This window comes from Giraffa tippelskirchi, chromosome 10, assembly GCF_054371585.1.
Source record: "Giraffa tippelskirchi isolate mGirTip1 chromosome 10, T2T-mGirTip1v1.2.pri, whole genome shotgun sequence".
Classification (NCBI taxonomy): Eukaryota; Metazoa; Chordata; class Mammalia; order Artiodactyla; family Giraffidae; genus Giraffa; species Giraffa tippelskirchi.
The window spans coordinates 95,041,103-95,053,390 of record NC_137284.1 but is presented as its reverse complement, the minus strand read 5'-3'; the positions used below and the strand labels follow the sequence as shown (position 1 = coordinate 95,053,390).

The 12,288-nt window shown below is 46.3% G+C and overlaps 1 protein-coding gene across 1 annotated transcript in view; it reads left to right on the top strand.

Annotated features, from left to right (window-relative positions):
* Window positions 1-1,188: 1,188 nt before the first annotated feature.
* Window positions 1,189-12,288, top strand: part of LAMB1 (laminin subunit beta 1) — a 74,689-nt gene continuing 63,589 nt past the window's right edge. Inside the window, exons 1-5 of the mRNA XM_081535993.1 lie at window positions 1,189-1,315; window positions 1,447-1,549; window positions 2,560-2,735; window positions 5,892-6,027; window positions 9,424-9,497. Coding sequence (XP_081392119.1) covers window positions 1,513-1,549; window positions 2,560-2,735; window positions 5,892-6,027; window positions 9,424-9,497 — 423 coding nt within the window. The 5' untranslated portion in view covers window positions 1,189-1,315; window positions 1,447-1,512. The remainder of the gene's footprint in view (window positions 1,316-1,446; window positions 1,550-2,559; window positions 2,736-5,891; window positions 6,028-9,423; window positions 9,498-12,288) is intronic.

Genomic DNA, 12,288 nt, shown 5'->3' with positions numbered 1-12,288 from the left:
ACCTCCCTCAGTGGAAAAGGATGTAGATAAACTCACAAAGCAGCTTACTCTAGGTCTAATGATTAAACTTCCCAGAGCCCTATTTCATTTCAACCAAGTTAAAAGCTGACCAACTGGCCACTTAAACCCTTCTGCCGGGGTGATTAATTAGAAAGTAAAATCTCCTGACTGGACTAACAACTAACATACTCCCCTCATTTCAGGGGGCACTTTTGCCCAGAGGACTAAAGAAAGCTCAAGCTTTGATTCCAGCCATTGCTAAGGCAGCAGAACTGGGCTAGTTTACCTAAAGGGGGGGACAAAATGACACCACCGGCTTCTGTTCCCTCCCCAAATTCCAGGGTGAGCGTGTATTTACACCTTATTTAACCAGACAGGTCACACTCAGGGCTGCTAGAGACCCGACATCAGAGGCCCTCTCTTCCACCCCACCATTTGTACGCCATGTTATTCCTCCGGAGAATTTGCGAAGTTGTGCTTTTGTGGAGATTGTTAGGTGCGTCTCTTGAGAGACTTCCTTTCGCGGTGAGATGGAGACAAGTGTCAATAAACCAACCTATATCGTTGTTCGAGAAGTTACCCGAATTCGCACCTTACGTCTGCATTTGGATTTAAAAGTCGATTTAAAAAAACAATTAGATGGGTAATTCAATGCTGTGGCCACCTGGGTGGCAGGCCCCACAGGCAGGTCCTGAGTTGGTGCGCAAAGGCAGCGGAGCGAAGAGCACTTTGCTTCCTTGGAATGAAGACATCCGAGGTCGCGCCCAGTCCGGGTTCAGCAGTACAGGGTACTTCCCCGCTTTCTCGGCAACAAACCTGCCAGGTGACCCTCTTTCTAAAGGGTTAACCAGCCCTCGCCTAGCGCTAGAGTTTACAGCCTTGGGCACCTCTTCGTGACTCACTCCTTATAAATGCAAATGCAGGAGCAAGCGGTAGGTCCTGACCAGCCCCCTTGCCCGCCAGGCGATCTGAACACCTACCTCCCAGACCTGCCCGAACGCCTCCCGCACCCCAGCGCACCGCTCAGGACACGCACTCGGCGGCCACCCCGCAGCCCCTCACGGAACTGGAAGAGCTACTACCCATCGCATCCGCGGATGCAGCCTTAAAACAAAGGAGGCGCGGAGGGAGGGTGGGTGGGACCGAACCTCACCCCCTCCCCGCCAAGCAGGGGCCGTCCGGCCCCCTCCGCCCTGACTCCCCGTGTGCGCATGAGCAGAGGCGCCTCCCTAGGTTCCTCCCAGGGCGAAACTTTCTAATTCCCTTCTTTGGGCTCGGGGGCTGCCAGGCGCCGAGAGAGCGCTCGTCCCGCCGGGTGAGCGGGACACAGTGGCGGCGCGATTTTTCCCTCCCCACCCTCCCACTCTTCGCTTCCGTGGGAGCGGCAGGAAATGCGAGGGCCCCCTCTTCTCTGAATATTTGCCTCTTTTCTCTCCACCTCTCTAGAAAAGAAGACTGCGAAAAACAGCCGGCGTCTCGGTGGCCGTGTTCCCTGGGCTGCAGGGACTGGACATGGGGCGGCTCCAGGTGTTCGCGTTCAGTTTCTTAGGTAATTCGGAGGAAAAGGGGCGGGGAGGGGGAGGGGAGAGGTGTGGGCTTGGACTTGCAGGAAGAATAAACCAAACCGTTGGACTCAGCTTTGGGGGAAGCCTGTGGGGAGAGGGACTTGATAGAAATCTGCGTTGGAATTAAACGCCAGCGCCCTCGGTGGTGGCCGGGGACCGCATCCTGGGGTGTTTGTGCCCAGAGCTCCGGGTGCTCCCGCTCTGGGCTTTGCCTCTCCGGCCCTTTTTCGGTGGGTCTCTCCATCTCTGGGGTCAGGCTTCATGGGGTAGTGGGCTAGCCGCGGAGGGCTCCTCAAGCCCATCTGGGGGAGTGCCTGAGCTGAGTGCAGGCTTCATCCTGGGAACAAATTGGGGCCATGTGGCTTTAATTAACCATCGCTGTTTGCCCCCGGATGGCGCCAGAAACAGCTAGATCACGAGCTTCCCTGGAATGACGAATCACTGAAGCCAGTCCAAAGCCTCAGAAACTGACCACTCGCCCCTTGTTCGGGACAGTGGCGTTCCCCGAGAACCCCATGATCCCTCGTCCCCGACGAAGCGTAGGCGACCTCCGAGTGTGTGGACACACACACTTACGCGTCCTCATGCTTACAAATTTCCGCGCACACACTTGCACAGTCACCCAAGGATGCACAGGCTACCGTGTGCGTGAGAGTTCACCTACAAGCGGGTGTGCGGCGTTTGGCCACCTGCCTCCCAGCGCCTGGGTCCAGGAACCTCGAAGTGACCGGAGCTGCTTCCCAGGGCTGATCAGGGTGGGCACCGAGGGTACGTGGGCTTCCCAGGAGTGATACTCTCAGTAGCTGGACAAACCTGCTGTATCTGTTTCTTTCTGAATCCTCTCCACGTTCTGCCTTCCCGGCCTCACTCCATTGTGTCTCTTTCCTGTGTATCTTACGTTTTTCCCCCGAATCTACTCTGTCCCCTCCCCCTGCTTATTCTCTTTGCCTACTCCCTGCTTGTGCCCTACGCTGTCCGTCTTCCCCTTCCACAGCCCTGTGCGGAGTCGGAGTGAGCGCTCAAGAACCCGATTTCAGCTACGGCTGCGCGGAGGGCAGCTGCTACCCGGCCACAGGCGACCTTCTCATCGGCCGAGCGCAGAAGCTCTCGGTGACCTCGACCTGCGGGCTGCACAAACCCGAGCCTTACTGTATCGTCAGCCACCTCCAGGTGAGGGCAGAGAGATGGCTCCGCGCACACCTCTTCCAGTCCCCACCGAAGGGGAAGGCCTAGGGGACCCCGTATCCTGCCAGCTATCCAGATAGGAAGCTCGGCAGCCAGGGAGTCCCGGGATTAGGCTGGTAGCTCACCCTTTTGCCTCATCTCAGTTTGCACAGTTGCATCCGCCAAACATTTCCTGCCGCCACTGTATAGAAAAGCAGAGCTGCAGACAGATCTTGGGGCCCCTGCCCCAGGGTCTCCAAAATCCCATGTTTTTTTGGTATTTTTTCTTTTAATTTTGTTTTTCAATCTTTCCCCTTTGGAAAATGTGTGTAAAAGGCAGTTTATCCTCTTCCTTTTTTATATACCAAGTGGTGATCTTGGGCTTTCCCTAAGTCTTTCACTTGGATAAAGGGTATTCCAGCCCTAACAAACACCTTGCAAGGTCACTCCAATCATGGAGAAAAGCACTCCAATGTTTTTCTCTCCTCATTTGGTGCTACTCCCATCCATCTCCATTAGATATCAGGATAAGATGCTTGCTTTTTCAAAATGCCCTGGTTGCCATGGTACCCTGATAGCGGAGGACCAAAATGAAATATCAGAGTGTTTTCTGTTTCTAAAAGTGGATCCAGATCGTAGATTTCAAAGGTCACATTTTTAAAAAGACTAATTTTGAAAGAAGGTACAAAACATAAACTACCCAGAATCAGAATCCGTTCCCTTGATTTTTTTAAAAGACTGATATCTCTGGCCTCTAAAGCAAACAAAAGAGTTTAGTCTCCTGTACAGGGCAAGTTCCAAGTCAATTGCTCTGAATTTGGTCACTCCTCCTACATGTAGATCTGCCCTTCAGGAGTGGGACAGAATATTGTGTGGTTTGCATACAGATGCCTTCAAATGGAATCACTTTTAAAAAACAGAAAGAGAGCCCATTCTGGAAACCTGATAAATTAAACCAAAGGAATGTGGTAAAGTGGATTCCACTTATTTGCTTCCAGGTTTATACAGAGATGTCTAGACTGCTTCCTCCTGATTAGAAGGGAGGCTATAATTACACTTTTTTAAAGTTCTGGTAATTGTTCTCTGGTATTAGTTTCCTTGACTACAAGTCACCAGAGGCAGTTGATGTTACCTTTTCTAACATTAGCATGTAAATTTCACCTAAAATATTATGCTAACATTTACCTCCAAGGCCAGGACATCCTGTAAATGAATGCCAGATCCTGAAAATGGCTTTGACTAGAATGAGAATTGGACTGTTTGTTTAAAAGCAACTAGAGCCAGACTCTGTAGTTTATATGATTAGCCATGAAATTGTGGGGCAGTCTTCAGATATCAGGGTTTCCTGGTGGCTCAGTGGTAAAGAATCCTTCTTCAGTGCAGGAGACACGGATTCGATCCCTGGGTCGGGAAGATCCCCTGGAGGAGGAAATGGCAACTCACTCCAGTATTGCCTGAAAACTCCCATGGACAGAGAAACCTGGCAGGCTATAGTCCATGGGGTTGCAAAGAGACACAACTGAGCACACGTGGAGGCATGCTACGCTTCAGATACAGAGCCTAAAGAAAGGAGCTGGGCGTGTAATTCTCTCAAACACTGAACAGGTGTAAAACTTGAGGCAGGAATCAAAAGTATTGTGTCCAGGGTTGCCCTGCATTCCTGACTCCTGGTTTCTGTTTTCTAGTTAGTATATCTTGCCAGTCTTAAAATCCCTTTGGGAGGAAGGTGATAACTATTAGCTAGCTGCTGCTGCTGCTGCTAAGTCACGTCAGTCGTGTCCGACTCTGTGTGACCCCATAGACAGCAGCCCGCCAGGCTCCCCCGTCCCTGGGATTCTCCAGGCAAGAACACTGGAGTGGGTTGCCATTTCCTTCTCCAATGCATGAAAGTGAAAGGTGAAAGTGAAGTCGCTCAGTCCTCAGTCGTGTCTGACTCTTAGCGACCGCAGGGACTGCAGCCTACCTGGCTCCTCCATCCAAGAGATTTTCCAGGCAAGAGTACTGGAGTGGGTTGCCAGTGCCTTCTCCGTAATAGCTAGCTAAATACATACAAATGTAGTATCGTCGGTTGATACTTACAAGGATATCACCTTTGCTTAATGACTTGCTGACCGGAGGTCCAGAGACATATTAATCCATCCTTCATTACCCAAACATTATTGACTGGAGTGTTTCAGTATTCACTTACGTAACAAATTGCCAACCACAGGCATTACTTGCTGCAAAAATTCATAGGTGGATAATGTGTTAAATGTTGTTTGTAAGATGTGTATAGGGTCTCAACAGATTTCTGCTTCGACATCATTTTCAGACTTAATAAGCATTTCAGAAAAACTTGAGTAGAGAGCCCAGCCTCATGTGGAAAAGGGAACCATTAAGTGATCCTGCTGTTTACAACTCACCATGATGGAGTGCAAAGAAGGCTCTTTTGGCCGTGACTCACATTTTAGGTAGAAGGAAAATGTTAAGCCAAAAGTACAAAGCTGCTCTAAAACTGAAAGTAGTGGTAGATTTTTCAGTTCAGGTCCTTGGCATTCTTTGACTTGGTCCCAGTTTTCAGTGCTCCCAACTTGACAGGACAGCCTGGTGTCCCCTTCCTGGATGTTCTGAGCAGTTTGTGAGCTAGCCTGCACGCTGCTACCGCGAATTCACTGTCGGGGCTGGGGAGAAGCTAAGAAGTCTTGATCTGTAGTTCCCAAAGCTTCTTAAATATATCTGACTAATACTTGGTTTCTGCCTTATATAGGTTTTGGAAAATCAGGCCAGTTGAATTGTTCTCTTTTTATTTTCAGTTTGCTTTATGTCAGCAAAAATTCTCTAAAACCTCCTCTGCATTTTGCCTCGAGTAAGCTTTTCCAGCTACTCATTGAGATTAAGGCTTAAGCCTAGAAATTTCATTTTGATTAAATTAATAGCTTGTGGAAACAATGCCTTCTTTCACTTTTGACCTTGAATTTGCAAGAGAAGAGGAAAATTTCAGGAGTATATCATACTCCGTTAAGTTAAAAAATGAAAGACATGTGCTAGGTCATTTAAGTAATTTTGGCACATTCATTTTTCTTGAAGAAAGTAGGTTTGATTTTTGTATTGTGGGCTTGATTTTTGGTGTGCATGTGAGTGTGTGATTGCTTCCCATACTCGTGAAACTATCTTTGCTTTCAGGAGGACAAAAAATGCTTCATATGCAATTCACAAGATCCTTATCATGAAACCCTCAACCCTGACAGTCATCTCATTGAAAATGTGGTCACGACATTTGCTCCAAACCGCCTTAAGATCTGGTGGCAATCCGAAAATGGTATGTGTGGTGTGGGAATAACTTCCATGGAGTGTGATTGGTTACCTGGAAAGTGTTTACAGGTGCCTGGGTGTTTGTAATTACGATTGGTTTCTCTATCCTGGTATTATGGCCTTTGACAGATTTACTGCCCAGAGCACTGACTTCTCTTGGTAAAATCTGATCCTTCTTCTTGAAGTATGTACTTCATATAAGAAAAAAGTCTTTCATGTGAAACCAAAGGAGGATTTCGTGGTCTTCATCCTGAGGGGCCCTTGGGGAGTGTGGCAATGTGCTGGGGCAGTCTGGGGAGGGCATGGGAAGGCCTTGCCCCACTCAGGCCCTTATCCTTCCACAAAACAGCCATCTTTCATTTTAATCAATCCCAAAAGAAAGAGCAAAATCAGCACCCACCACCTTCCTTCCATCTAGAGAACATTTAGTAATAGTACTGTGAATACACACTAGACATAATTTCTCAGACACTCAACATGGATAATGACCCTAAGTCACCTTTTCCAGTGAGTATGTGAATCCAACCCTTTTTCCTTTCTTTGCCGTTTGGGTTGGGATTTAATAAATTCATCAGATATGATGTTACTATTGCGATGCAACTAAGCTCAACTTAGTTTTACATTTGTTTCCAAGTCAAATGCTGAAATTTGGGGACTAACAGTAGAGTTAATGTGTTTGTTGTTAATAATGAGTTACCTTTATATCTTTTTTTAAAAAGCATTTGTTAGAAAGGACTCTCAAAGAAGTGAATCTAAACTTGGCCAGAGGAAGCCTGGGCACTACTAGATCCCTTTATTATGTGCTCTATGCCCAGGAAGCTTTGGGGTGCTTTGCAGTTATTTATCAGTCTATAAAAAGGAAGCATTTTTTGTGCCACAAGGCTTTCAAGATCCTAGTTCTCGACCAGGGATCAAATCTGGGCCCTCTGCAGCAGAAGCATGGAGTCCTAACCACTGGACCCCCAGGGAATTCCCAGGTGGAAGTCTCTTCGCAGACTTATTTCTAATTGATTACGAAAGTATACATGCTTTCTAGAAGACTATTGATTTCTAGGGAAGGTTGATTATTCATTGGTAAGCTTTGGGACTCCATTGGTTATCAACTTGATAGAGATAGACTAGATGTCAGAAAGCAATTTATCAGTTAGAGCCTTGTTAATTCTTATAGGAGGGTATCTGAGTTGAGAGTTCAGGGTAAAAGAGAAGTTTCTGTAAATCTGCTCTTAAGTCACAGGGGCCTTGTGAAATAGCATAGATCTGATTACAAACGTGGGACCTATCTCACTGTCCACGTTTTTCCAGTGACACCAAAAGACAATCAGAAGGATGCCTTGGGACTTCCCCAGCAGTCCCGTGGTTAGGACTCCATGGTTTCACTGCTGACGGCACGGGGTTCAGTCCCTAGTCAGGGAAGTAACATCCCTGCAACTAGGTGTAGCGTGGTGCGGCCAAAAAAAGAGAGAGAAGGGTGCCTCGACATCAGTATCAAGTTGATAGACAGTAAAATAGCTCATCAAATCCTGTAGATCTCGAGGAGGGTTTTTCTTGGTTACATCAGGTGATAATCAGTTTCCATAACTCTGAGTTTGTGGGACAAGAGAGGACAAAGGCCGAAAAGAAGGGATTTTTAAACTGAGGAGCTTGAGGGCTCTGTCACTGTTATAAGAGATTAGATAGGATTAGATGGATGGAACTTAGTCTTTAGAAAGTCAGACGGATTGTTGCTGTCTCCTATCATCTCTCTGCTCTCTGATAGTTCACAATTGAAGAGTTTCTTGATGAATGTGATTTTTATCTATTTTCTGTGTGTTTTATCCAAGTTGAGCTTTACATGATGCATTAAATTATCAGTGCTCAGGCCCAGAAATGGGCTTGGAATGTGCAGCTGCTTTTAACTTAGCCCTCACGATGCTTTATTCCCAGGTCTGACAGAAATCAAATGCACCATAAAAGAATGATCTTGGTTCTTTTATCCATGGATTTTTCTTCCCATATTTAAAAAAAAAAAAAACAAAAACAACCTGTAGCACTTTATCAGATTAGGAATCTAAAATGGAATGTGCTTTTCAAGCCCACATCGGCAGATACATTCTTATGTTACAGAACTGGTCCTAGTCTTGCTCTGACTTCACATTATTTTGTTATCTCTTCATTTTAAACAAATAGTGCAGGTACTTAAAAGCCTGGGAAGGGAGAGACAGACAGTTGCTTAACTACCGTTGCTCAGAAAGAAACCTCGAGAGTCGGTTTGTAATATGGCTCTTTTTCAGAAGTTAGATAAGGTTTGTAATATGGTTCTTTTTCAGAAGTTAGATAAGGTTAGTTAGCATGACGATACTGTTTTTCTTTAACATTCCAACTAACTCATATCCGTTCCAGTGACTACTTTCCCTCCCTCCCCCACCCCCACCCCCAATTGACTTGGCAGTTTTCCAGTGGGAGAGTTTATTTCAAAAGTCTTACTGATTTCCTGAAAATACACCAGCCTGTGACATGATTCATTCTGACACATTCCTGTCTTTCTGCATTTAAGACTGTTCTTGCTCCGGAAGCTGAACCCCCAAAAGCTCTCTGGAGCACAGGAAACATGGAAAGGTCTCTTTCACCAAACCGGCAGGCTCGAGGGCCCAGGGGATTGTGGAGGAGGTGCTGTCCATCCCTGGAATTCCAGTGGCCTTTTTAGCCTTTTAACGTGGGATGACTTGACCCCCAGGGCATAGTGCAAAGGCTCATTTGTTTGTTCAGGCTTTCCCCTGAAAGGGAAGATGTTAGTATTTGTTCTGGGGCAGTTTATTTATTTGACCCATTCTTTGTCTCTTTGGCATTGTTTCTCCATTGTGGCAATGCACCCAAAGGCTTCTCCATCAGGGATAGGTTTTTCTAAATTGGAGCGTAACTCACATTCGTGGTGGACTCCTGTTTTCTTTGCTGCTGCATAAAAACAAAAAGGAATATTTGTGTTTCTCGACTGGATTGTGTCCCTGTGCTTCAGACTGCAGAGCTGAACCCCTACTGTGCACAGGAAATGCCCCCTCTCCTTTCCCCTTGGAGAGTCCGTTAGCTTAGAGAGTTGGAAAGACTTTTCAGTTTTTACTAAGCAAAGGATGTCTTTCTTGACAGCAGCTAAAGGCATTCCTCCAGATGTCTTGTTCCAGGGAGCACATTCAATACGTTGAACTCCAGAATGATTTGTGACCAACTGAAGAGTCATCCTGAGATGTGCTTTATCACCTCAATCAAGCCAGGGGGTTATTGTTATTATCTTATCTTCAGATTGAGGTGGACTGCAGAGAGAATTTCTATGAGGAGCATAAAGATAGCTGAAGAAAATAGACTCAATTGTTCACAAATGTTCTTGTTTACCTTGCTATTTCCTTTTGTCTTTTTTAAAAATATCCTATAGGCGTGGAAAATGTCACTATCCAACTGGATTTGGAAGCAGAATTTCATTTCACTCATCTCATCATGACCTTCAAGGTAAGGAATGCCTCCCTTTCTCACAAATGAGAGCATTGTGTAATTCCCCCTTTCAGAAGGGATGGCTGTTGTGAGTTGGCCTAAGTGGGAACCTAAACATTATTTATTGTTGCTTAAAATTAGGATAATTGAGCAGCTTTTAAACATGGGCATGGATAACTACACTTAACAGATACTGTATCTTTGTGGCAATAAGTAGAGAGAGCCACTGTTCTATGATTCAACTGTAAACTTTTAATTAGATATCTGTTAATTTCCCCATGGAGAGGGACAGCTTTGACTCACTCCCAAACCACAGTAAAACATCTGGAGAGTAAATCCCTGCTCCCTTGGGTTGATGTTTTAATGCTGACTTTGGTAACTGGAAAGGAAGTGTGTTATCTTTAATTTTCAAGGTTTTGCAAAATTTGTGGAAACGGTTTTACAGTTCTTTAAGAAATGCGCCTGCTTTCTTCAGTGTGGATTTTTTCCCATCCTTTCTCTTTGAGAGATGTAAAATGACTCCAGGACTAAGGAATGGCTCTGTACAAAGTCTCTTTGTTTCTTCATAAGCAGCTGCCTGGAAATGATAGGCTTCATATGGCTTGAAGTACATGTTGGTGCACTCAAAACCCATAATTTACTTATTGCTTCTCAGATTAAAATCACTTTTGAATCGTTTTCTGTTGGGCATGGGGGCCTTATCTCCACCCTTGCAGGTTTTGGAAAAGGTGCCCAGGGTAGATTTGATTTCCGCTGTAGGCAGGTAACCACTAAAGTCTTGCTTGTGTCCTCTGCCTGAGCCTAGGAGGCTGAGGGTCAGGGGTGGGCACTGAGGTCAAATGTGACTAGGAGAGATGCTGGGCTACCTGTCCCCAGGCCTGGGTTCATGCCCTTGCTTCTCCCCAGGAACCCTCTCTTGCTGCTTGGAGAAAGGGTAGGGTGAAGGTTTACACTGTGACATCTGCTCCTATGAGGCGGGGGAGGACTTCCCCTAAACCACTTTGTCCCTTCATTGGCCATGAGCTCAACCTGGCAGTTAGAATTAAGACTCAGCCTCAGATGTTGCCTGCATGTTGTTCAGTTGCTCAGTTGTGTCCAACTGTTTGCGACCCCATGGACTGTAGCCCACCAGGCTCCTCTGTCCATGGAATCTTCCAGGCAAAAATACTGGAGTGGGTTGCTATGCCCTCCTTCAGGGGAAATCTTCCCAACCCAGGAATTGAACCCGTTTTTCCTGAATTGGCAGGTGGGTTCTTTACCACTAGGGCCACCTGGAAAGCCCAAGGGAAGAAAATATACTTGCAAATAACTTGATACAAGGCAAGATGTACTTATGGCTATAGCAGAAGTTCAGACAGTGTACATCAGCATGGAGGATGAAGAGATTCATTTTAGCCTGGAATAAAGGGGAAAGCTTTACAAGGAGAGGACTGTGATTGCATTTGACCTGGGTCAGGAAGAGTAAGCAGGATTTTAGGAGGAAGAGGTAGAAGAAAAGTCCTTCTTGACAGAGGAAACAGTATGAGAGCAAATCCCCAGTGGTGGGACAGTTTGGGCAGAGTTTGTTCAGCACGTACTATGTAGACATGCCTTGAATGTCTACACTTGGGCTAGTGAAGGGAGCAACAGGAAGTAAGACTAGCCAGAAGGACCTTGCTTCCTTCCTGAGGAGTGTGAACTTCATAGGAGATGGGGAGCCGTGGACAGGAAACGAGACCTGTGTTTCAAGAAATGAGGGAGCCAAGCGGAAAAGCAAAGGAGGGCCTGGGTCATGGAGAAGAGAAGGCATAGAGGCAGGAGGCTCTCAAGGTCCGCGGTAAGGGGGAGCTGACTTAGGCAGGGCTGTGGTTCTTAACTAGGAGGGAGCCACCTCCTGCAACTAGTGTCCCGTCAGACTGACGGGGAGAGCTTTTTCTAATCACACATCACCCCTTGCTGCCATACTCTGCTACCCTCTGCGACTGCTAACTTTGAGAGTCATTGCCCAGAGAAGGAGCCTCTGTTTGCTAAGGGAGTCAAAGGCTGAACCATGAACTGGAGAAAGATTAGAAGCAGAAGTCAGGGTTAGGAAAGGGATGAATCAAAGATTCCTGAGATGTCCGAGCTGGGGAACCTGGAGGCTGCTGATAGCATTAAGAGTGGTGAGGACAGGAAGGGGGTGAGGAAGAAGAGTGTGTTTATTCCTTTTTAAAATTTATTTAAAAAAAAATAAAAAAGATTTATTTTATTCAGCTGTAGTTGATTTACAATGTTGTGCTATATAACAAATGACTCAGGTATATATATGTATACACACATATATATATACACATTATTTTTCATATTCTTTTTCATTATGGTTTATTGCAGAATATTGAATATAGTTCCCAGTACTATATAGTAGGACCTTAGTTATTTGGGTAGCATTTCCCTTTTCCACTGGCACCTTCCTGACCCAGGGATCGAACCTGGGTCTTCTGCACTGCAGGCAGATTCTTTACTTTTGGAGCCACCGGGAAGTGTGACAGTGAAAGTGTTAGTCACTCAGTTGTGTCTGACTCTTTGTGACCTCATGGACTATAGACTGCCAGGCTTCTCTGTCCATGGAATTCTCCAGGCAAGAATACTGGAGTGGGTTGCCATTCCCTTCTCCAGGGGATCTTCTCAACCCAGGGGTTGAACCTGAGTCTCCTGATTTGCAGGCGGATTCTTTACTGTCTGAGCTACCAGGAAAGCTGAGCCACCAGGGAAGCCCACATAATAGCTACATCTGCTAATCCCAAACTCCCAATTTATCCCTCCCCTACTTGCCCTTCCTTTTGGCATCCAA